The following is a 25,263-nucleotide window of genomic DNA, read 5'->3' as shown; positions in this document are numbered from 1 at the left end:
GCTGAACCTAGCTGGTATTCTTTCTCTCATGAGTGTTTTTCTTTAGGACTGGCACCAGTGCAGCAATTCAGTATCAGGCTGGTCTTGCTCACATCTCTTCTGTAGTGCCATCTGATCACACAGATGAGGAGCATGTGCCTTGCTAGGACTGAGCTGGAGGGGAAAGCAAAGAGGTATTTGCAAACATGGGTGCACAAACCCCATGGTATAAGTGTTCAAGTGAGGTAGTAACCACAGCTAGACAATTACACAAAATAGAAATGAAGCTCATGTCAGAGTGGGTGGTTTTTTCTTACAAAGAGAGAGGAAAAACATGCATTGCTGGCTATTTTTCTCTATCCAGCACAGTTTTCATACTTGGTTACCTGGACATTGCTGCTGCAGGGTAGCAAACCAAGCTGTGTGTTTACTCTTGTTGTTTACCACTTACAAATGCACTTTGGAGGATAAAGTAAGTTGAGAGTTAAAAAATTTGCACCTTCTGTAGTTTACTTGCTGAAGACGGCTGTCTTCTGAGCAGGCTAATTATTGCCACAGAAAGGAAAGGCATTCCTAGGGATTCAGCAGCACACTTGTGTAAGACACCATGTTCTGGAAGAGGAGGATTAGGAGAAAATTGTTCCTATAAGGAATTTTGCCAAGGACCAATCTGCAGTGCTGCACCTTTGATGCAATACTGGGCTTGTTTCTAGGCTTGATTACTAAACTAGCATATGTGAAAGGAGACTGATTGTTGGATTTGTGCACAGTCTTGGACATGTTTGCATATTGCTAGCCAGCCACCTGATGGAAAGCAGAGGGTTAAAATACCACTGTTCTCTAAGGCTTTGTTGTACACATACAGACTGCATTTATGTTTGCAGATGTAGTGCATGAGCAAAATATGTCCTGTTTGCTTGTGAAGTTTCCTCAATGTTCTCCTGTGGAAGGAGGTAACGCTTTCCTGCTTACAATATGCTGGTGTTTGCCTTGTCCTGCTGTTGATGATTCATTTGTGATACCAACAATGAGCTTCAGCCATGAACGGGGATTCCATCCTATTTCACAAAGACACTTTGTAAATAGGAGCCAGAGAAAGAGTTCTGGCTCCAAAGAGATTATGAGCTACTTCTCCTCTAGATCTGATAGGAAGTATGAGGAGATTGGTTTATGAACGCTAGCTGGTAACACTAGCCCCTCCTGAGATTTCCCAGTCATGCAAGCAGTCTTTTGGTCATGATGCCCAGTTTTATATTATCTTGGGGATTTTATCTCTTTGTGGTCTCTTCCAGTAAGAGAAGCTAAACAAGATTATTATGGTGTTAAAGGGAATCACAGTAAAATGAATTACAAAAATGCTACTGAACTCATACTTCATAGAGTAAATGGAACTTTCACGTAAGATGAAATATATCAGGCTGGGCTGCTGATCTTGTTTGTTTGATGAATCTGCTTACCTTTTGCATGCATCCATCTAACTTGGGAGAAGGCAGCTATATGGAGTGGGAACTGAATCCCTATCCATTCATCACCTGCATGACTTTCATTGCTAGAGTGTCCAGATCACTTCCCTGCTAGATAGGAATAGAAATCTTTTTTTTCCTCTCAGTTTACTGGATAATTAGCTTAATTTACGGCTTTATGACCATTTGTATTCCTTAGCTTGCATGAGTGAACTTACAGAAAAGCATCTCAAGGGAACTGAAATCCACATGTGCTGTACATACCCTTAATCACTTATGCAAGTTGTATCTGTATCAAAGGTGAGACCAATCTAATGGGGTTTTGCCCTTGTTGTGCACTATGGATCACTCTGGAAAGAGGGTGATGACTTTTTTAGGTCTCTGATTCTCTGAGAAGAATTTCTAGAATTTCTGGGTCAGTATGGAATATGAATTGTGTATAGTGTCCTCTTATGAGCATGTGCTCTTATTTTAGATAGTAATCAAAATGGGGGTGTGCTTGGAGTGTGCTTCTTCGCCTCCCGATATAAGTTGCAATCTGCTTTTGAGAAACTTGGCAATGGCTGACCTCCTTAGGCCAAATAAGGCTTTGTTTTTCTACAATAGATATCTAGGCATCTAGAAGGGTCTAGATATCTTAGAATACCTTCTTCTTAGAAGGGCCAGTCTATGGAGGCAGCTTAATCTGAGGGCACAGGTCTTGGATATTAGAGGATGTTGGGAGCTAGGTGAGGCATCACAGTACTTACCTCTTTCTCCTACATCAGCCTGGCCACAGTTCAGATTAGATATCTGCTCTGCATGCAGGAGAAACACTTGGCAGCTCTCTGAGGGGTCTGGCAGACAACACCATTTGCACTCCATGGTACAAATATACAACCCTTTCTCTTTTCACTGAAGCAAACAGGAGCCAAGATGTAGTTGCAGTATCTAATGGATTTTTATAGAAATAAATACTAATGGGGGTGGTGAGGAGGAGACAGAGGGAGGAATATTCCCAGAGAAACTAGTTACATAAGGCAAATTCTCCTCTTTGGTCTTTCCTTATCTTACCTTGTCTCCTTCAATTCCTGATCTTACTGGGTATATTTCAGATGTGGAGATACTGTAAGATGCAAGTCTGTGAAGGAAGCAGTTGTCTGAATCTCTTGGATCATTTCAGATCTGTTTCTAGATTTATGCAACATACAGCAGACTAGCACAGAAGATTTGCTTTAATACAAGTGTAAAATCACTATTGTGCCCAGAAGAAAGGCAGTATTTAGGGCAGCCTGCATACTAGTCCAACACATGCTGTGCTGTTTATGAGGTGGGGGTAAGGAGAAGAAAGAAAGGACAACTTAATGTTTTCCAAAGAAGCTTCACTGTCAGGTTTGTGCCTCTCCCTGTGCAATGGTGTGTGTGCCCCTTGGGAGAAGCAAGCACAGAGGCTGTCCCTTTGAAGGGACAAACACCTGCATTTTAACCTGAAGTGGTTTGCACACAAAACAGTATCTTCATAGTGCCAAATGCTGTTGCCTCAATGCCACACAGTGCTGCTAACAGCCACTTCTGTCTTTCAGCAAGAGATGGCTGTTAAATGCTTTTAGAGCTGCACATCCAGTGCTGCCTATTAAATAAAGACAGAGGGAATTCTTGGGGGAAAGAAAATAAAACAACAAAACCCAAACTTCCTGTAGCCTCCACCCAAACCAAAGCAGAGTACATTACATCAGAGTTGTTGAGACACTCCCACAGCTTTTTAATTTGTTCCCAGCCACAGTGGCATGCTGTGCATATTAATAACTCTGTTGCATTTTCATATGGGGGGAGCAAAAGTATCCCTAAAACACTTTGTCAGCATCCAGTAGGTAAATGCCAACAATAAGAAATTTCCTCATTTCCTAAGCTGTTCATGTTTACTATCTTTGGTAATTTTAAATAGTGTTGCAATCACTCAGCATAGAAGCCCTTCAGCCATGGGTTATAAACAATTTCCTGTCTGAACTTCCTGCTGTTTCTATATCAGTTTTGTACCTTGTAGACAATAATTATTCCAACAGCCCATTTTGGCATTGAGCTAGGTTATACAGTTACCCCTTCTTGAGACAGTTCCCTTCTCAAGGAAATGTTCCTTGCTTTACCGGTTTTTTTTTCCTTCTTCAGACCAGCAGAAGTGGGTTTTGAGGGAAGATGTATTTGAATCTCCATGGCACAGCAGCATTTCATCATTGCTATATTCAAGTTCCTTTTTTTCTGTTTTATCTCTTAAATTCTAATCTGGAGATATCACTGCAATGCGATTCCTCAGTAGCTGTGCAGGAAGAGCAGAGAGAGAGTATACAATTATGGCAGAAATGCACATGTATCCATTTACCTGCATGAAGTGCAGAGAGATGAGACACTGTATGACATTTGCACTGTATTTGAAGAGTTTTATCCAAGAGAGGACAAACACTGTGGGGTAAAAGGACAGGTCGTTAGCTGCAGGAATCTGTATTTCCCAGTATTTTACGAAGCTAAGCTGGTTAGGCACCCTGCCAGCCAGGCAAGGGCCCTGGAACCTCTCCAGGAAAAACCTCAACTCACACTGTGAAAGGATTTCCCCTATCTATGCTGCAGAATAGATTCTCTTCTCAGAAGCTTGGAGACAAATATTGATCATATTGATTTTTTTTTTTCTTTTGCAATAGCAAACTATTGTTAGTGGCATGCAGTCAATTTCTCTCATGGACACTATGAGGTATTTTGAATGTGTGCCACCAAAGCCAGCATGGAGTATAGATTGCTTAGTGCAAGCAGGCCCTACACTGCTCTTTTCTGATCTGCTCTTGGCTCACAGAACAGGCACAACTGGCTTTGGCAAGTGAATGGGGATGAGACTGAGTGAGAATTTACATGCCTATACAACATATAATTTTGATTCTACACAATCCTTGCACAAAGAGAAAATCTGGGGAATCTTACATTCTTTTTTCCTTTCTTGTAAGCATCCAGATTCACCTGTGGGTAGGTTAAACTCCTGGATATGAGATGCTAATGCTGCCATTAGGAATCCCCAGGGTAAGTCCTACTTTGTGGATCTTCATCCTTATTGGGGGTTCTCTTTACCTGAGTGTGGAGCTCACACTGTAATGGAATGGGAAGGTCTTCCATTCAGATTGTTGATAATGATGGTGTTAAACACTTCAGGGTAGATGGGAATTGGAAGAAGAATTTGGAGGATCACAGTTTTGAATGTGAATGTAGTATCATGCTGATGAAATTTCAGTTTTGACCTGGTCTGGAGTAAATCTGTGGTATGACCATAGCAGAGCAGGGAATCCCTCTCAAATTCTTGTCTGGCATCCTAGCTATGGAAACAGCATGGTGAAGGGTGTTTGAAACTATGCTGTAACTTGAAAGAGATTAGTGTTTTGCATGCTCTCATTAGAAACCTAAGAAGAGATCACAAGAAATCTGCCTCAGGTGTGGACTGTTGGTGTGCCTGGGTTAAAGCAAAAAGTATCTCTTTGTGTTTGCCCAGGCAGGAACATCCTGGGGCAAAGGAGGGCAAGTCAATAAGGAAGAATCAGTGTATTAGCATTTTGCTATCATGGAAGAGAAATTCAGGAACCTGAGCAGGGATCTAGACAAGCCTTCGGAGGAAAAGTCTTAGCTGCTGGTTTATTTGATGGCATGAATCTCTCACTCTCTTCTGCTGGGCAGTTCACATGTGCATGCATCACTTTGACGGAGAAGCTATGGCTGGTGATTAGGGTGTTCATCTTGGATTTGAAAGACTGAAGTTCAAATTTCTGCTAATAATCTCTCAGAGCAGAGATGAACTGTGCTTTTCAGCACAATTTTTGAGGGATATGCTACAGGTGCTTGTCAATCAGCTGTTCTGTGAGAGACTCAGGGTGCATGGTACCTGCAGCCCAATACTCTGAGCAAAGCAGATGCTTTGGCCTGGGCAGGACTGATGAGTCAACTGGAGTGTGTTTGCAAAGGATGCACTGAATGTCTGTTTTCTCTCTGTAATGCTGGATATCAGGATGGGGTTCGCTTCTTCTTTGGAAAGAAACACTGCTACAGGTCCACAGAAGACAGCAAAGGATCCTTACCAACAAGGAAAAGGAGATGTTAATGTTTCTTGGTCTGAGCAAGGCCGGGGCATTACTCCACATGTGAAAAATCATTTAACAGCCCTATTTGTTATTACAGTTCTCAGTTACATCCTTTCTGCAAGAGGAAGGACAGAGAGCCCTAGGGCTGTATTGCTGACCCTACCAGATATGTCAGGGTCAGTCCAGTTCCAGAGCCAAAGCATCTGCACTGTGCTTCAGACAGCTCTGATGAGCTCCTCTCCAAACTGTTGGGTATTTATCTCCCTTGCATTTTTATTCAGCTCATCTGAATCCTCTTTGATGAGAAGCCTACTTATTGACAGTCTGGGCTGAGGGCTCACAAGATAGGTGTGTAGTGTCTGAAATACACTCAGCTAAGAATGTTAGCAACCTCCTTGACATTAGCAGAGCAAAACAGTTCAGACCATTCAATACTCTCTCTTGTACAGGCACTTTAAGGCTTTCTCAATATCTGATTTTGAATCATAAAATGTTTTCTTGTTCTTTTTTTGCTGCCAGGAATCTTTTAAGCACTTAGTCAAAGTCTCTCTTTTTTTAAACTAAGTATGTTGCTCCTACTTGAATCTTTTGTATCATTCTTAAGAAGTATTCTCCCATAATTCATGTCAGCCCTTCAAATGTTTGCAGATTTGTCATTTGCAGTCATTGCTTTGCCAAGCTATTAGTGTGTCTAAATTAATTCGTATATGTCAGTCTTGCCTCTTCCCTGATCATTTTGCTGCTGTTCTTTTTCAATACCTCTCAATTTGTCATTGTGAATGCATCTAAGGCAAAGGTATTATTACTTCCTTAAGTTTCTAACACATGTGAGTTTCTCAGGCACATTCTGTGAGTGAATTTATTTCAGTGTAATCCTGCAAATGGATGTGCTTTTTTTCATATGTTTGAGATGAAGAGTTTCATAAAAGTTGTCCAAACTAAGGGGATACAGCATGTAAAGGGGTGTGCGATAGCATGGATTATCCTTCTTCAGGGCTGCTTATAAGATTACTGTGTGGGACAGGCTCTTGGCGCTGGCACATGCTCCAGCAACCCCCCTCAGCGACTTCTGCTTGATGTTCCCAGTCCTACCCTGGCTCACTGAGCTGATTCCTTCAGGTGCAGTCAGTAATGACATTTAGGGAAACAGGTGGAGGTTGGAAAAATGGCATCTTGCTTCTTGTATGCTGTAAACAGTCTGCTCTAAATGCCATGTTTGGTACACAGACAGCCAAGATGGGCCATTATTATGACTGGTGTGACAAACCCTTGGCCTGGTGGGCTGACTTTGTGTGAACCTACAAACAGAAGAGACAGGGATGGTCATTCTGCAGGGACAGAATGTTTATTTTAGCCAGCAAGTTGCCCTATGTCTTTGTTTGTAAGGCAGGTTCTCCCTTGAGCACTGAAACATGAGTTGGATGAGTGCTGGCTCTCCTCAACAAGAGAACTGTATTTAATGCAGAGCACACCGGGTCAGCTGCCTTTGAACAGCAGCTTCAGATGTGCATGCCTTGAGGCCAAGGATGCACAGCAGTCAACTTGTAAACACCTCACAGATGCAGCTGCAGGAGGGAAGCTCTGCTCAGGACAACACCTGCCAGCAGCATAACAGGCTAGAAAGTATAAACAGTAATGGAGAAAGCAGAAAATTGTAAGAGACTTCAAGTAATAAGAGTATGCTGAGCTAGAACTGTGCCTTATAGGATGAGGCTGTAAGTGGAAATGCTGGAGGTATCCCATTGTCACGGCTAAATTTTGCTTGTGACTTTTAATTAAAATATTCTGAATACACACAAAAGTTAACTTGTGAAATGCTTATGGTTTCATTTCCACAGCATGATTAATATTTTCTTCTGTCTTCATATTCTTCCACTAAAATCGCATTGCATCACAACATTGAAGCATAAGTAGATTTCCAATCTCTCTTAGCAGCAGCATCAGTTTTTAATCCACACACAGCATTTTAGAAGCCTCTGAAATAAGCTCTTTATGCTTCTTGATTGTAAAGGTTTTATTGTTGGGTCATGCATCAGGCAATTCAGGTACATATTATAATAATGTCTGAAAAGCCACAGTAAACTCTAAAGAAATTCTTCCTGAGGAGACAGCCAAGGAATGTATTCAGCCTAACCTGAGAAGAAAAGTTCCTTTGCAGAGCAGAATTTAGCTGAAATAGATCTGCTGAGACAGAGTTGGCTGCTGCAGTCCCTCAGAGGCTTGGCCTCTCATCCTCTCAAGGCTGCAATTGAGCATCCTGCCTTGGGTCTCCTCTCCTAATATCTGTTGGTTTGCATGAGGAAATACATTTAGCAGTATCAGTTTTAAGTATCAGGCTGTTGTTTCCCATGAAATTCCTGTTCTATTAGAGTGTATTAACCAGAAGGTTGGAGAAGTATCTTTAGCAGAAGCTTCTTTCATTCAAAATGCAGCAGAGCAGAGGCAGTTGCATGCCAAAGATGCCTTGTCTTTTTCTTCTCTCTGTGACTCTGCTCCTCAGATATCTGCTCTTCAGCCAATCCCAGTATGAAGTGAGGTTCTTGAGTGGGGTCCTTGTGTATCCCTGCCTCATCAGAGCTACATCAAGCTCTCTTGCTGCACTGAAGCTGTAGAGTTCTCAGAATTTGAGCATGGAGAATGCTCTCCTGGAAGAAAAACTGTAGTTCCTGAGCTTTAATCAGTTCTGGCAGTTGGATTATTTGCAAGCAGGCCAGTGACTACACCCTCGGAATTGTTTTTCTTGCTATTTGAAAGTTATTGCGTACTGCAACTGGAGGCTGTGCCCATTTGTAAACACAGACCTTCTCACTGCAGCATTTTGTTTCTTTAACACTGTCTGGAATTGTAGCTGAAAGTTAACATACCTGACTAGAGCAGGTGCTTTTGGCTGATTGGATTTGCAGTGACCTGATGGGCTTTCACACCCATGTTCCTGATGTGCAGATTGATAGCTTTTGCCAACAGTGAAGAGGACCTGACATAGGAGATGATCCTCCAGCTGGAAGAGCCATGTCCTGTGTGTGCTGGAGGGAGGACCCACCCAGGTAGCTTTTCCCAGGTGTGAAGTAGCAAAGACAGGTCTGTGTCATCACTCCTCAATACTCTGTTAAGCTTTATTTAGTTGCTGTTCTGCCCACATGTATTTAAACCCTTTCCCACTTAATCTGTATTCACTGTAGTATTAGGAAAATCGCATTTTAGACTTGATGAATACACAAGCCTTGGACTCCTGGAGAATGGAGTGTAAGAGACATGGGTCACATTGAAAGAGCTTGAGTCTCACCCAATTGCAGAAGAAAACTTGCAAATAGTAGCCATGCTGTAAAATTTGATGTCATCCCACATGATAGTGAGCTTTTATCACTAGAGCTCCAGGGCAGAAGGGGTGAACAGAAGGTCTGGGACATACTGCAGGACTTTCTGCCTGCCTGGGGCCGTGGAACAGAAGTGAGCACGGCTGCAATATGACTGAAGAGCCCTGAATCTGCAGGAAGCCTCCTGTTCTGCATCTCTGTAGTTGAATTAAAGCTTTCTTCACCCCTGCAAGCATTACTTGGGGAATGATCTTTTATGGACTCTTTCCTTCCACCCCTGTGGGACCAAGATTCTGGATCTTTATTTAGAGAGATGTATTGAGGAAACAAACTCTTCTGAAGCTGCAGGCTGTATGCTGTAAACAGCTGGGATTTTACTGGCTGGTTTCCTGAAATGCTGTTCTCTAGCTTTCCCTTCCAGTTTTATCTTTTGTGCTCTCAAATTTCTGGATCAATGCATCTCAGGACATAATGCTGAGGTATTACTTTGATGTTCCCTAGCTGGTCTCCTGCATCAATCTGATGTTGCCTTTAAAAGACTGCCTTTTGTGCTGAGATTTAACATTGCAGAGCATTCTCTTGGTGTTTGAGATACAGCTGAGCAGTGTATTTGTTAGTGCACAGTCTTTTGCATGTTTTCTTGAGGCTGCTTAGGTAATTAGACTGCAGGGGCGAGCACTGCCCTGGGTGTTCTCCACTTGGATTTGTTGAGCCAAGGGTCTCTTCAGCAAGCCAGATTCCCCATCCTATAAAGAGGAGACATCCCTGTAAAGGGCCAAGTACAGTGTGTGACTTGGCCCTCAAGAAGGAAAGGATTAAAATCAAGCTCAGGTGGTAGGGCTGACAGTCTCTTATGGGACCTGTGTTGACACAAGTCCCTTAACATCCTCCTTCCTCCCTAGCACTGTCTAAATATAATTTTTTACTGATTTTTCCCTTTCTCCTAGAAGCAAAGCTCTGCCAGTGAACTCACAGGGAAAAGGAAGTAATCCTTCTGAATTACATGCAGATGGTGCTTTGAGAAGAGATAGGGACAAGTTAGCTACTGTTTCATTATCTGCACCCATCCCTGGCAAAGGTGTCTCAGTCACAGTAGTGTGTGGTCATCCCTGGACATCAGAGCACCAGATGAGGTCAGAGCCAAGCTCTCTCTAGCCTGGTATGCTGGCTCAGACATTGCTTGTGTGTGACACTTGGTGAAGAGTAGAGGTCTCTGCAAGGATCTATGACACTGGGTTCTCTGAGTTTGCAGCTATTTATTGAAATCAGATCTAATTAACAACGGGTGGATTTCTTTCCTATATGTTGATACAGATCATAACAAAGGAAGGCTTAGCATCTGTTCAGTAGTGAATGGATCTGGTGGAGTGGAATATCCAGTCAGTATTGTGGTGATAAATGGAATACTGCTTAGTGTGTTGTCTGCTCAGAGAAAGCATCAAGTGCTCAGAATATCTGCAATAGTCACGGAAGAGGTCTTGTCTCCAGCATCTGGGGAGCTGTTTAGTTAAACTGCTGAGCACATTGATGCAGGAAAGATTTAGGTGACACACCATGGAAAGTAATGAAGTAGATCTGAAGTAGGGAAGACAGAGTTAGTGACAGAAACTTCAATGTTATAGTACAGTATTAGTACTATAAGTACTATAAGTGGAAGTTAGTGGTTACATGGAGGGGCCACTTCTATCTGAACACTCATGTTTCTGGCATGAGTTCCTCCTGCTCTGAAAACCCCCAGGATGATATAATCTGCCAGTATCACATGATCTGATTCTCCATTCTAGACCGAAAAGATGCATGTCAATATAATGAAGCTTTTTAGTTTCTTTCTATTCTGGAAAGTTAGGGCATGGTTCACTGTTCTGGTAAGACTTTTACTTCTATCTCTGTGAGATGGATAAATGAAGGCAATAACACAAGAACTGACTCAGAGTATCCCCCAGAATCTAAACTATCTCACTGGTTATTAATGACCTCTGAACCAAACCAACAGAAAATCAGGGAAAACCAGAATAAAACCTGAAATTTTTCAAATTCTACTTCATCAGAGACCTTCATTAAAAGCTATTAACTGATACACTACAAACTAAACACAGAGGTTCCTCTCTGGGTTTGAATTTTGAGTTTTGGGCTATCTGCTGCTATTATGAAGTGTTTATAGCCTGGTTAGCCTTCCTCCCTGCCTCTCTTATCATCTGAGCTGTTCTCTGTTGAAGATGGAAATGAGACAGAATGCTCTAAGTCCCTCCTGTGTATGGTTTAGGGCACAATTTTCCAGACAGTATGCAATGCAAGCGTGAATCACAACTCCCTTTAAGATACTGCTGTATTCAGTTCCCTGGCTCTTCATCTGACTGAACAGGCTGCCGATTCTTGTTTTTAATCTAAGCAATAACCAATTTACTCCAGAGATGAGCATTTGCTGACTGTTGCTGCTGTTATTATGCTCAGAATTGTAAACCCCTTGGAAAACAAGGCCAGCTCGTGCATGTGTGTACAAACCTGGTTTCAAATCTGGCTTGGATTCTCTTTTCCAGCTCAGCAAGTGACTGACATGTTCACTTTAACATAGCTTCATCCCAAGACAAACTGGGGGCTGTGCCAAAGTGCTCTGAGGTGTTCACTGCGAGTTCAGTCACACACTGGAGGCAGATTCTACAACACCCTGGAGACAGGGGTGAGATGAGGACAGTACAGCTGTGATTTGGAGCTGCCTTGCACTTTGGTCTTGCTAGTAGGTCATATCAGTATTGTATCTATCAATTGAACCTAGATGCAAATCAGACCCCGCTTCAATAACACTGTTGTGTGATTGAAATTATTTGAAAGAAAGTACTAAATGAGGATGGTTTCTGCTCAGTTCAATTCAGGTATGGTTGAGGTTGTTGCACTTCAGTCCATAATAGCTCATTTAAAGGAATTAATACTGAAAAATACACCATTTAAGTATAGAAATGTCCATGTGATGGTCATAATCTTGCAACACCTGGCATCAGCCAGAGAAACACTTTTGCTCCTCTCTTCTTTATATCTTGAGGAGCCTCCCCTCACTTGTGCTTTCAGAGCTGTCCTGAGGCCTGTCTGCTCCTGGAGGTGGGTAGGGGGTGAAATTCTGTGCTGTGAAGAAGAGTGCTTGGGGCACAGGGCATGCTGGTCTGAGAGTGCTCTGCATGTATGATATGGTCAAGAATCAGAATATTACTCTAACAAGTAGTCAAGGAGAGGGTTTTTTCTTGCTTTTTTGCTTATTTATTGTTTTGATCCAATATAACCTTTCATATGGAAGAAGAAAAAGCTATAGCTGCAAGTGGTTTTTGGTGTAACTTCCTTGTTTGAAATACAAAGCCTGACACAGATGAGGCTCTGCAGATAGCCCTGATTTTGATAACTGGCAAAAATATTTCTGATTTTAAAAGTCCCCCTTCCTATTAGTTACTTCTCTAAGCAAAGCAGCTGGCGTGATCTGGGCATGTTTTGGTTGTATTGTTGCCCTAAGACAACAGCTCAGCCTGAGGGAAGAAGACAACCTAGTTCCCATATCATCTGGGACTTGTTTCAGTAGGACTTGAGAAACCAGTGTTTCTATGAAGCTCACTGAGACTACCTGAGAGTATCCAAGGAGTTAACCTCTGAGCGCCCCTTCAGTCAGTTTGCAGACAACCCCAAGCTGGACAGGAATGTTTATCTGCTTGAGGGTAGGAAGGCTCTGCAGAGGGATCTAGACAGGCTGTGGCAATGAGCTGTGGCAAATCATATGAGGGGCAATAAGGTGAAATGCCAGGTCCTGCACTTGGGTCATGACAAACCCAGGCAGTGCTTTAGGCTTGCTCCCTAGCACTGGGGGATGAGTGACTGGAAAGCTGCCTGGCAGAAAAGGACCTGAGAGAGCTGGTCTGCAGTAGCTGAACGTGAGCCAGAGTGTGCCCAGGTGGCCAAGAAAGCCAGTGGCATCCTGGCCTGTATCAGCAACAGCATGGCCAGCAGGACCAGGGCAGTGATTGTCCTCCTGTACTTGGCACTGAAGCCCTTCAAATCTTGTATCCGGTTTTGGGCCCCTCACTACAAGAAAGGCATTGAGGTGTTGAAGCAGGTCCAGAGAAGGGCAATAGAGCTGGTGAGGGTCTGGAGCACAAGTCTGAGGAGCAGCTGAGGGAGCTGGGAGTGTTTAGCCTGGAGGAAATGAGGCTCAGGGGAGACCTGATGGCTCTTTACAACCACGTGACAGGAGGCTGTAGTGAGGTGAGGGTTGGTCTCTTCTCCCAGGCAACAAGTGACAGGATGGAAATGACCTCAAGTTGTGTAAAGGGAGGTTCAGAATAGATATTAGGAATAATATCCTCACAGAAAGGGTTGTCAAGCATTGGAACAGACTCTATAAGGAAGTGGTAGAGTCACCATCCTTGGAAGTATTTAAAAAATGAGGGGGTATGGCACTGAGGACATGGTTTAGTGGTGAATCTGGTGGGGGTGCTGGGTTGATGGCTGGATTTGATGATCTTAGAGGTATTTTCCAACCTTAAAGATTCTATGATTCTCTGAGGCGTGGGAGATACAGGAACTGAATGGAGGGTTTTGTGTCCAGGGGAGACAGGCTTTTGTCCCATGGTGTCATATGTGGCCTCCACCTCTATCTTCTTCCCCAGTCAGAGTAGGGAAATACCTGCTGGAGAGAACTAAGCAACAGAGTACTGTGGGGAAGGGCAGCAGAAGGCAAGGGTACCTAAATCCCAGGCATGGTGTTCAACCAAGGGTTCACTGCTAATGTGCTGTCCCAACTGGCAGAGGCTGAGAGCTACCTGACCCTAAAAACAAGAGTTTGCCTGATTCAAGTGAAGAAGTAAATGGAGGTTACACAAGGTCTGCAGAGAGCAGCGGGCAGAGGCCTACCTGGGGTGAGGCAGTTTGCTGCCCTCCTGCAACAATATATCATTTGTGAAAAAAAAAAACCTCACAAAGAACAAGAAGCATTGCAGTCTTTTCTGGAGGGAAATGGAACTGCTGTACTCCCAGAGGCAAGCATTTTTGGGGACATGGTTTAAGATATCAAGATTAGTCATACATTAAGTCAGGCTTGGGTCTATGGCTTTTATATCAAAGCTATTATGTTTTTTCACAGTAGCAGTGGTTTTGCAGAAAACATTTTCAGGTGATTTACAGAGCTACTGCAGTCATCATAAATATGTAAGCAAGTAGTGCAAGCCCAGTAGCTGGAGTATGCCAGACCTCTGGCTGCCTGACAGCAGAGGGGCTCTTATTCATACCGTGGCAGCTCAGTGACACCAGACACAGGGAAGGTGCAGCTTATTCTGGTTCCACAAGCTGCTACCAGACCCAGAAGAGAATTTTAGTTTAATGAACCTGTCATGTCCTTGTACAGGAACAAGTGAGCAGCACTCATTTTCCTCGCAGTGGTAGATTAAAACCAGAATTTAGTTACTAGAATATGTATCTTCATTGCACAGCAACTGTAAGTGAACTGCAAATATACCAGGCATGGGCAGTTTCCTCAGTGCCTGAAAACATAATTTCTGTAGCAGTGCAGCTCTGCAGCTGACCTAATAAACACTGATGCTGAGCAGGGCTAATTATCTCCAATGCAGCATTGCCCTGGCATGGCTGTACAGCTTCTTGCTCTGGAATTGGCTTAGCTGGGACTTGTTTGGGTGTCTGCACTGTCCTTCACGGTGTGGCGGAGAAGCGTCACATGCAGGCACTGGACTGCAGTGCTTCTCTGCTCTAAATGTAATGGGGAACCCTGGGCTCCAGACAAAGGAGTCACTTAGCAGCTTCTCTTGAACATTTCTCTGACCTAATGGGGCAACAAACCTCCAACTCTATGATCTCTTTGCTTAAAACCAAACTAATAATAAGTAAGGGTGCTGGGAGATGATGTTACAGGGTGTGCGCAAAATAACTGGGGATTCTCTTACTGAAGATTTTGAAGGTTAAATAAGTCAAGTGAATTGATAAAACTGACTCAGTGTCAGGCATTAGGTGAGAAAATAGAGAAATAATCACACATCCTGTAGCAGCTGGGTTTATGCAGGTTCAGGTCCAGTTGATCTTAATACAGGTTAGTACCTTAGGTGGAAAGGGTTAGATGAGCTAATCCAGTCCAGCTGAATAAACACAGTGCCCACTTCTGTTGGTCTGTAAGAGCCTCAATTTGTTTGTCTCAAGATAATTTCAAAATCTCTCTTCTCCTTAAGAGGAGCTGGGGAGATGGGGGATATACCCTAGACCAAGATCATGTGTTTCTTTTCTACTAATGCTTCCCAATGTGGCTTTTCTCTTACTGTAGTACTGGATAAACGAATACACCTCCACCTTGGGGATTGGTGTCTTCCACTCTGGCATCGAGATCTACGGCAGAGGTATGAAGTATTTCCCTTTTACTGCCTGCAGAACATGGGGACAACTGTATGGCTAGTCTGATATGGAAAAGCACCCCAAACTTACAGCTTTTGGCAAGGAATGTTTTGAGGGATAAAAACTGAAAAACTCAGCCAGTCCTCTTTTCAGAGTCCATTGTGGAGTCTAGGAGGAACTCGTGCAGTTCTGTTATGACCCACATAGTCCTTCTTATTCAGCCTGTAAGTGCAGCCTGTACAGCTTGTGCAGGTGGGCAGCAGGATGGCAGATGGGAGGAGCAATGCTGGAAAGTCATTCTGTAGTGAAGGAGGGGGACAGAGAATGGGAGAAATGAGGGGGAAGAGTGGTGGGGTTGTCTTAAGGCTGGCAGATGTGTTTGTGCTAATTCCCTGTCAGGAAAAATCTTTTCTCCATTTAGTCTTTATGAATGTGGTCTAGAATATGGTCTAGAAATCTTGGAATCTGGGTTTCCAGATACTGGAAACTGTTGATTTGAAACAATAGAGTTACAAAGAAAGGAAAAATGTCCTGTAAGACTTTTGAAATTGTCTGGGTGGGGTACAAGCTGATTAGAGCCACCCATTTAAATCATCAAGGGATCTGGAAAACATTTGTAGTGTGGGGAAGGGTGAACTAGCATCACAGACTTTGTTTCCTTTTTCAGCATTAAATGGGAATGAGTTGGCTACTCACTCATGGTATTTTCATGCAGTGCCTTGCAGTAGCCAGAACCCCTGTTGGTGCTATTTCCATCTTGAGCACAGAGGCTTTCACAGGCCCTGTGAGATGGCCTGTGTGGCACCATGAGGATCACAGGCTGTGTTTCACAGACCCTGCAAGTTGGCCTGTATGACATGGAGGGACTCGCTGGCCTGACCTGTGTGCTGAGGCAGCAGAGCACAATCAGCCTGGCTTTCTGCAAAGACTTCCCACTCACTGCCTGTAAATCCCTCTGGAAGATTTGATTTCTCCCTGCTATAGAAATGGCTTCTTCCAGCTCTATAGCACCACTGGAAGCCTCTCACAGTTTAGCCAGATACCTTCAATGCAAGACTTTCCACTGAGAGAAAGCCACCTGGATGAGGACAGAGACAGACTCAGTTTTCCTGGTGCTGTGGGAAAGCAGTAGTGCTAGCATGGAGGGAGGCTGTGAGGGCATCCTCAGTCCAAAAGGTAACCAGGCAGCGAAAACGGCTTTCAGAGTCTGGTTGAAACAGATTTTGGCAATAGCCCAGCCCCTGGTGCTGATGTTGAGCCATGCAGACAGCTGCCATAGACTTTTTCCTGACATGGCGTTCATTCAATTACTCACAGTCTGTTTCTTTTCTTGTCAGAGTTTGCCTATGGAGGGCATCCCTACCCTTTCAGTGGGATTTTCGAGATCACACCTGGCAGTGCGGTAGAACTTGGCGAGACCTTTAAATTCAAGTAAGGGCCCTCTTCTACATCTTCAATTCTGCCCCTGGTAGCCATTGTTGTAGGGGGAGCAGGGAAGTCCTGTCCTCTGGGTCCTCCTTTCACTCTCCTCATAAGTGCCCTCACTGCCATCCTTTCCATGATCCTGATTCAAAGGCAACCCTGCAGGGATTTTGGAGGTGGATGAAAGAGTGCGTACAGCAAACAGGGAACAATGATGCACTGTGTTTGTCAGGGGTTAAAAGCGCACTTACGAATAAGTGCAGTTCTCTTTTCCTATTTTATTCATCTTCTGTGCTCCTAGTTTTGCCTGTTACACAGAGCATATGCACAGGAGGAAAATAAGACTTCTCCTTTTATGAGTACCCCCTATCTGTGGATACTGCACAGACTACCTGAAGTTATTGCGTTTGTTTTTTGCTACTCTGTTACAAGGGACAGATTGGCTGTTAGAGGAGCCTGAGAGGATGCTGCATTCTTGTGTTGTTCAAAATGTTCAGACTGTGGGACTGTGGGTCAAGGAAATGTCCGTGGCAGGGGGGCTTGACCTTGCCAGACTGCCAGTTTATGTTGAGGGCCATTTTAGAACAAGTGCTACTGAGTGAATATTGGGAGGAGCAATAGGTTTCTGCATAAAGTTTTCAATCTGCTTCTTCCTGGCCCAGGGGACCCTCTCAATTGTGGAAAAAACATCTCCTCACTTGTAATAGAAATTTCTCTTCTGGGATGATAGGCAGAGTAGGAGCAGACCCCCAGAGCTGAGACTTCTCTGGTGGTGAGCAAGAAGATCTCAGGACTGTTGTCTGAGTGATAACTTGCTTTGTGGAAAAGCTGTGGATATTACTGTGCCATTCTGTTAGTCAGAGTTTCTGATAGCCTCAGATATGCATGTCCATAACATTTTAAGCCAGTCCTTCTTGCCAATATCTGATCATTTCCTTCTCCTTTGGTATGTATTGCACTTTTCACTGTATCTTTCTGTTCTTCCTGTTGTATGTTTTGATTTTAACTAGAGAATCCATTGCCTTGGGCACTACAGACTTCACAGAAGAGGACGTGGATAAGATTATGGAAGAGCTGGGCAAGGAATACAAAGGAAATGCGTACCACTTGATGCACAAGAACTGTAATCACTTTTCTTCTGCTCTGGCTGAGGTAGGCACAAACGGGGTTTATTTATTCATTTTTTACTGCTTCAGATCTGGAGTAATGTCACAGAAAGGGACCTGGGGTCAGCACACTGTGCCAGGTCAGAGCCCATAGCAAAATATTCTCTCTCTGCCCTTAATATTTTTGGAAGCCCTTTGCTGTTGAAAGGGAGAGGATCAGGAGGTAGAGATGTGGAAGGTTTATCATATGTTTGGTCCAAACTGTGTGGGAAAATTAGGAGTGCTTGTAATTTGGTTCACTGAACAGGCACTGAGCAGCAATTGAAAGGATAGTTAGCATGCAAATGTGCATCATTTTTATAACAAACATAAATAACAGTGTATGATCTGCAAAGGTATAGAAATGGTTTATCAGTGTTCTGGAAACAAATATTTACAGTATTCAGAGAGTGGGCATTCTTTTTCTTTATTTAATCTGCACCATCCAAACCTATTAAAAAAAGAATTTATTATCTTATGGACATCTTTGGTGGTTATTCACTTCCATGTTCTCAAAACCACTGTGAGTTTTGAGAAATTATTATAACAGAACTGTTATTTCTATTCTGAGATAACTGGAGCACAGAGAAACACAAATTTTATTCCATCTATCTGCTGATTTTGGGGTATCTGATTTTTGATTCCCAAAGATGTGATTATTTTGGGAAGAAGTTGCCTTCCTCCTCAACTCCCAGATGAGCTGGTTAAAGTGTGTGTCAATTAAGGTGTGAATATTCAACATTTTTGTAAATCTGATTTCCAGATTAACCTAGTGTCAGAAAAAGATGGGAAAAGCACAAAATGGAAGTGACCTTCCATAAAACCTCTTTCTGTGCTTTCCATATTTGCTTTATGGCAAACCCAAGGAGAGAATATAATTTGTCATGATAGGGTAGGATTGCTGTATCAGTGAAACTTTAATTTCTCCCTCTGGAATCTTCATCTTAATTAATTACACATCTCTTTCCTTTCTTCATCATATGGGGCAAGGGACCTATGCCAATAACCTCTTTTGCCACAAGAGTTCATTCATCCCCAAACAAGCCCATCACGGATCCCAAGTGAGATGTGTGGAAAAAGTACTGTATGATTTTGTAAGAAGAAAACAAGTGAATCAGAGAACCAGCGACTGATTTACAAGGGACCTACTTAGGCTCTTAGGATCACAAATTCTCTATTGGTTCCATCCTTATTAATTATATATAGAGTCCTTTCTGCAAATGTTAGCAAATTAAAACAAACAGGAAGGAATTTAATTGGTAGAAACAGAGAATGAAGTTCCAAGCAGTACACTGAGCAAACCAATGTTAGCCACACTAATTTGGAATCAGATATCAAATTGCTAAAACAGAAAATAGGAACTTTAACAATTATGAAGGAAACTCAGGAGAAAGCTGTGGGATTACTAGGAAAAGATAAACAAAATCCTTTACCTGCAGCAGTGAAATAAAGTCACTGCTTACTATGTACTTTGAAAGGTCAAATGTCTGTCTTGTCTCTAAGCTGTAAGCTCAAAGCCATTCTTCCTTTATTCTACATATCAGTGTATCCTCACTGTCCCTTCCTTGTCCAGCCTTCCTAACACAAGTCAAGTAAGAGATCTTACAGAAAAACTAGTTATGTATTTTCAATTTTGTTTTGAATATGCTTTTAGTGGGCATCTTTATAGGAGTGGAGTTTAGGGTTAAGTTTTCCTGCAAGAGCTTTCTTGGTGGATTTAGAGCACTCATTCATTGCCCCATAACCTGTCTAGATTGTAAAGCAAAAGCCTGAATGGCTGGTTCTGACACTTCTGCTCCCAGGAGCAGAATTTTCTTGAGATTTATGTCAGTTTAAATAAGCCCTTTATAGGCAAGCAGGATTTTTTGTTGCTGTTGCTCTTCACATATGCCTGTGTTTATCAACCCTCTCTAATGCATTACAAATGCACACCCAGAGGAGCTGGACAGCAGGCCCAGGAGCAGAATGTCCTGGATGGTCTCTAGCACAGGGATACAGAAAATGGGAGCTGAAATTCTTATAAAAATAGATGGTGGGATGACACTAAGCAAAACTCACAGCCATTCAATAAGCCTCCATCAGCAACATGAGGAATATGTGTGGCTGCCTTACAATAAGTAGCCCCATCCATTCTGGTAAGAGCAGTCATTCTGGCAATTTGGAGCTGGGTGAGAAGTAGAGTAGCTTATCTTGGGATACTTCTGATCTTTTGGAAGAAGTCTGCTTGAAATCTATTGAGACCGAGCTGGAAGTTTCTATTCTCAACATCTGAATGCTTTCTTTACTTCCCAGCCTAAGAGATTTTTTTCTCTTCTTCTTCCTGTAGTTCCCATTAAAACTAAACAAACCAAAAATTGCCCCATTGGGAAGCTCCAGTCCCTTTCACACAGAGCTACAAGATGCATCCTCACAGTGCATAGAACATGCTGACTACATGATGACTGTCTCACAAGCCTGTGTAGATATGTGTCACCATATAGGCCAGAAAACAGAAATTATATTTGCTCCCAAAAATCAATTCTGAGATGTGTTTCTTTAGTATTTGTATTGCTCTTTTCTTCAGACTCACCAGCTACGAATGAGTAATAACAACAACAGCAAAACTATTTAGCACCTATTATAGCATACTCATGTTATGTGACAGTTAAAGACAGTAAACTGGAAAAATTATTCAAAGAATTAAAAGAAAATATGTAGAAATTCTGCGCAGCATAATAAAACACTGGAACTGGGGTTTCATTCCAGCCACAAAAATAAAGATGCCAAGGATTTTGTGTGCAAATTCTCGATCTCTCTGTTGGCTGTAGCCCAACTGAAAGGTGATGCTATAGGTACCACAATGTCCTTTCACCCCAGAGAGGGCTTGGGGTGGAGGATGCTTTTTAGCATGAAAGAGGGAATGCCCAGCTCTGCTCCCAACAGCCCTTTAGGGTCTTCTGCTTACAGGCATAAACCATTGCGCACAGTTAAGGAATTGGTTGTTCTGAGCCTCCTGGGTAATGCCAGGCAGGTCACATCCCTGTGCTGTGCCAAAGTATCCCCTTCCTCGCATACTGGGTTCTTTGCATCCTTAAAAAGGGGCTCTGAAATCTTTTGATAACAGCTCTCTCACCTGCCAGTGTTAGTTACCTGGGTTTTGGCTTGAATTGTTCTGTTTCAGCATGCAAAACCAGAGAGTTTTATAGCTGAGTGTTGTTGTCTGAGTTAATGAGTGTTTACACAGACCTGGCTGGCAGGCCTTGAGGGTTGTAGGCCATGTGCTGGGGAGCTGTGTTCAGGCACCCTAATTTCCTCAGCTGGCTGTGGGCTTGCTAATACTAATTAGTATCCATGTAGAGGTTGTCCCTGTGGCAGGGCCATGGGCTGGGAGGATAATGTCATCTGGTCTTATAGACTGAGGGTAAATGTAGCCATGTGTGCTGCTGGGGTCACAATTCTGCAGAGAGAAAGGAAAGGAGGTGTAAGATTGGCCCTCCTTCCTGGATCAGCTTCCTCAGAATCATATTGTGAAAAAACAGTCATTTACCCAATTGCCAGGACTTGTAGGACAGGTTCCACATGCTGAGAAGGACTGCTGAAACCACACTTCAATTTCAGATTTTTTTGTTTTCTTTTCTTTTACCTGTGTTTTCTCAACAAAGAGAACATCCATTCAGAAATCTTCCATCTACATCTGTTTAGGAAACATTTTTTTCTGTCAAATTTGCATTTAACATGATGATGTCTTGGGTCTCCCCATGTGCAGGCTGACTGCTGATGGTTAAGGGACATGTCTGGACCTGTGACTGCCACTCTGCCATTTGGCCGTGCACCTTGAAAAATCTCTGGACTACAGAAGTCCAGCACAGGCAGCTAAGCTGTACTTAACCACTGTGCATGCCTTTGATCTACTGTCTACCTCTGAAAAAACTCACTTTGCAGTGTAATTGCAGCCTCATTGTGTGCTGCTGTGGCATTGAGCCTCTTCCTGAATCCACACATCTCTTCTGAGTCTTGTGAACTTCCTACCCACATCACCTGTAAGCTACAAGGGCTTTCTTTGTTACTCTCTCATTGCCACTTAGTTCTGAAGTTTCCTTACTCCCTACTGCACACTGTTGAGCATATTTAACTTGCTCAAGACTTAGTTCTCTCCCTGCTTTGCCAGTTCCCTATGGACTTTTAACGAGCAGCTGTTGGAACAAAGAGATATGGCTTGGTCTACTCACAAAGCAGTTTCTCTGGAAACAAAGAATGCTGCAGTTTTAGCTGCAGCAGTTCAGGCTTCATTGTCTAATGCCATTTTATGGCAGTCTTCTCAGTAAGTGAATATGCTGCATGATCAGGAGTCTCTTCCTGTGAACCCTTCTTCACCAGGAACTTTGGGTTATTCAAGAAATGAAGAACTACCAGAAAGCATAAGTGTCTGAACAGCATTTTAATTAGTCTTGAAAGAAGTTCTGATGTAAAGTAGGGCATAATTTCCTGATGGATAATCATAAGAAAGAAATCTGATGCACTCCCTGAGCATTTGCCCAGCTCCAATTTAAGGTCACTCTATACACACCACTTCATACCCCTTTGCAACCTCCCTTTACCCTCACCATCTATCTCAGTGTGAAAATGTGAGAGGCCCTTGAGTCAAGCAGTCAAAATCTAGTCAAGGTGGCCTCAGCCACTTGATTCCTGCAACATGATGTCATGATACCTGCATTTATAAACCTCTTAAGCAAATCATTCGTGGGTTAAAATGAAGAGGTCCATCAACTGGGATTAGCAACTTGCCTGCAAGAAGCTTACTACTTTCACATTGCTTATGCTGACAGTCCCCAAAATCTAGCAGTATCATACTCTCTGAAGAAACTTTCCAAGAGGATGGGCAATCCATTTGGAGGACTTATGCTTACAATTTATGCAAAGAAAAATCAGTGAAGCCATCATCATCAGATCTCAAACTTCATGTCCTGTTCTGGATTTATGTACTATTCTGTGCTTTAGTACTCCAGTGGGGTTTCATTCTGATTAAGTTATGCATGTGTGGGGAATTCCGTTAGGACTATGTCAAGATGGGAAAAAGCCCTTCTGTTTGATGACCTGTTTTAAGTTACTTTGTTCCTAACAATCCCCTGCAATCCTCCCCAACGTCTACCTACAGCAATACATTCAAAGGGCCCTTCAAGTAATTGCAAAATATTTATGTTCTTTATGAGTTGTCCTGGCTGATGAAAAAGACTGTTTAAGTTCTGCCAGATGGTAAAAAATACTGGCTTTTGAACATTAGAAAAACATTTTAAAACAAAAAGAGAAGGCTAAATTAATTAGTTCTTTCCATAATGTGAACTGTTGAATTTCCTGATTCTTTTAGAACATGGAGATGTGAGATAGAAAAGTGACAGAAGTTACAAATTGCTCTAAAGAAGACAAGAAGAAAGGGAAAAGCCGAACTCAAATTCCTTTACTGTAAGTTCCCTTGCAAGGTCTGGAGGTCTTAGGTCCTATCCTTGCCACTGCTTTGCACAAGCACTGGTCACTGCAGCAGCGGGCTACAAGAAGCTGTGATATGATGTGATGTGACAAGGACTTTCAGTTATACACTTTGTCACCAAGTCTGTTCTTTGCGTATGAGTTAGGGAGGAGCATGCAGACACAGGGAATGGTGAAATTGCTGTCAGAAGGCTCTTTTCAGTGCAAGACCACAGCTCATAGTTTTCCTGCAAAGAGAATTTGGACTTGTGGAAGGCAGCTCCTGGGTGAGGCAAAAGCAGACTTGGCACGACTTGTGCTTCTGAACACACATAAAGGTGGAAGGTTGACTGACAGAGTTCAAGTTTGGGAATGTAAGAATCTGAGCCCTTTGGATGGGTGGGCATATGCTGAGTGTACAGTGCCTGAGGACAGCCAGGAGATAGCAGCAACTAGAGAATCAGAGGGAGGATGAAGGTTTACTGCTTTGAGGTTCTTCTCCAGTCTGGTGATATTCCTCAGTGCTGAGTGTAAGGATCACACATGTCACAGGATCTTAAAGACTCTGAAAAACTTTTGCTTCTCAGCCCATTCACAAACAGAAGACAACTCATTTGACTTCTCACCAGCAATTTTCTATGCTTCTGCAGTTTTCTAAATAAGCTGTGGAGCTGTGTTCTTACCAGAGTGACGACAGTTGCTACAACACATCTCAGAAAAGGACAAACTGCCATGGGAAGAGAGAAAAACACCTCTGAATCAGCACCATAACTGGAAGATAAGTGAAATGACTCAAGGAAACCACTCCTCTCCTTTCATTAATGTGATTACTGCCAAGCAACTATACCTATTTAAGGAAACCCTCCAGTACCTTGCTATAGGACATACAGCACATCATTATCAAAGAAGTGTGGTTTCTGAGCATCAGAGAAGGCAGCCCCTTTTAGTCCCCAAAAGCCTAACTAGTGGTGGGGGAGCAATGAAGTCACTGGGTCTTATGGGGCCTTTTGATAACATATGAAGTTGATGCTCATAATAATTAGGAAATTAATTGAGAGGCAGTGGTTTGATTTGCCTTAGAAATTGCTGATGCTGGAGCTTTACCTAAAGATGGCAGTGGCAAAAGGTTTTATTCTTGTATGACATCTTTCCCTCATCTTCTTGAAAGAGGAATGATCTCTTTTTGATTTGTATGAGTAATTTATCTTAAGCACTGGAAAAGATCAAAACCCTCTGTATACCCTGAGAAACACTTGAATGGTCTGGTATGAATTCCCTCAGAGTTTATGAAAGCAGGATCTCACTACATCACTGAGGGGTGATGAAGCACTGTCAAAAATCCCTATTTGCTTCCCAAATTACCTCGTCTTTCTCTTAAACCCAGAGAAACCTATTAAAAAATATCAGACCCAACTGTGAAGTTAGTGCCCTCATTTGATCATTTTTCAGAAGGCCTTTTAAGGTAATTTGGATTTCAGGAATTAAAAACTCTTTGGGAAAACATATTGGTATCTCATTATCCAGCTTCCTTTTGTACCTACTGATCCTTTTCACCCCTTTACTGCTTTAAATAGTAAATGTTTCCTTATTGCTCAGCATTTCTTGATCCAAATAACTGGATTTGAGCCCTAAAGGACAGGGCTCAAAGATGCCATCTGGACAAGTGGTTAAAATTTGAACTCATTATTAGAGCTGAACTAGGATTTTTGGAGTAAACCAGGTATTCAAAAGCAGAGCCTTTTAGAAGGATCTGATAGATTTAAAAAAACTATTGCTAGGATGTTTTGTGGATTCAAACAGAACTTCTAGCTGATGAGACATACTCATTCACAAGTAACTGAAAGAGAGAAGCTTGCTGAGGTGCAGGAGAGCAAGTTGGACTAAGGATTTATTTTCCTTTTGTCCTACATTTCAGGAAAACTTCTCTTGAATATCAGCCACAATATGTTCTGAAGTAGGGAATCCCTTAGCCTCTCCTGTGGGAACTCTCTTACCTTAATTATTTACATAAACAGGGAGATAACACATTTCAGCAGCAGAA

The 25,263-nt window shown here is 42.7% G+C and overlaps 1 protein-coding gene across 1 annotated transcript in view; it reads left to right on the top strand.

The window, feature by feature from the left end:
* The window catches only part of LOC102044674 (deubiquitinase DESI2-like), a 54,183-nt gene that overhangs the window by 16,677 nt on the left and 12,243 nt on the right, over window positions 1–25,263 (top strand). The window contains exons 2-4 of the mRNA XM_005417546.2: window positions 15,146–15,218; window positions 16,551–16,644; window positions 17,646–17,787. Coding sequence (XP_005417603.1) covers window positions 15,146–15,218; window positions 16,551–16,644; window positions 17,646–17,787 — 309 coding nt within the window. The remainder of the gene's footprint in view (window positions 1–15,145; window positions 15,219–16,550; window positions 16,645–17,645; window positions 17,788–25,263) is intronic.

This window comes from Geospiza fortis, unplaced genomic scaffold (assembly GCF_000277835.1).
Source record: "Geospiza fortis unplaced genomic scaffold, GeoFor_1.0 scaffold54, whole genome shotgun sequence".
NCBI classification, from domain to species: domain Eukaryota; kingdom Metazoa; phylum Chordata; class Aves; order Passeriformes; family Thraupidae; genus Geospiza; species Geospiza fortis.
Note: the sequence above shows the minus strand (reverse complement) of the source record. Positions and strands in the feature narration are given on the sequence as shown.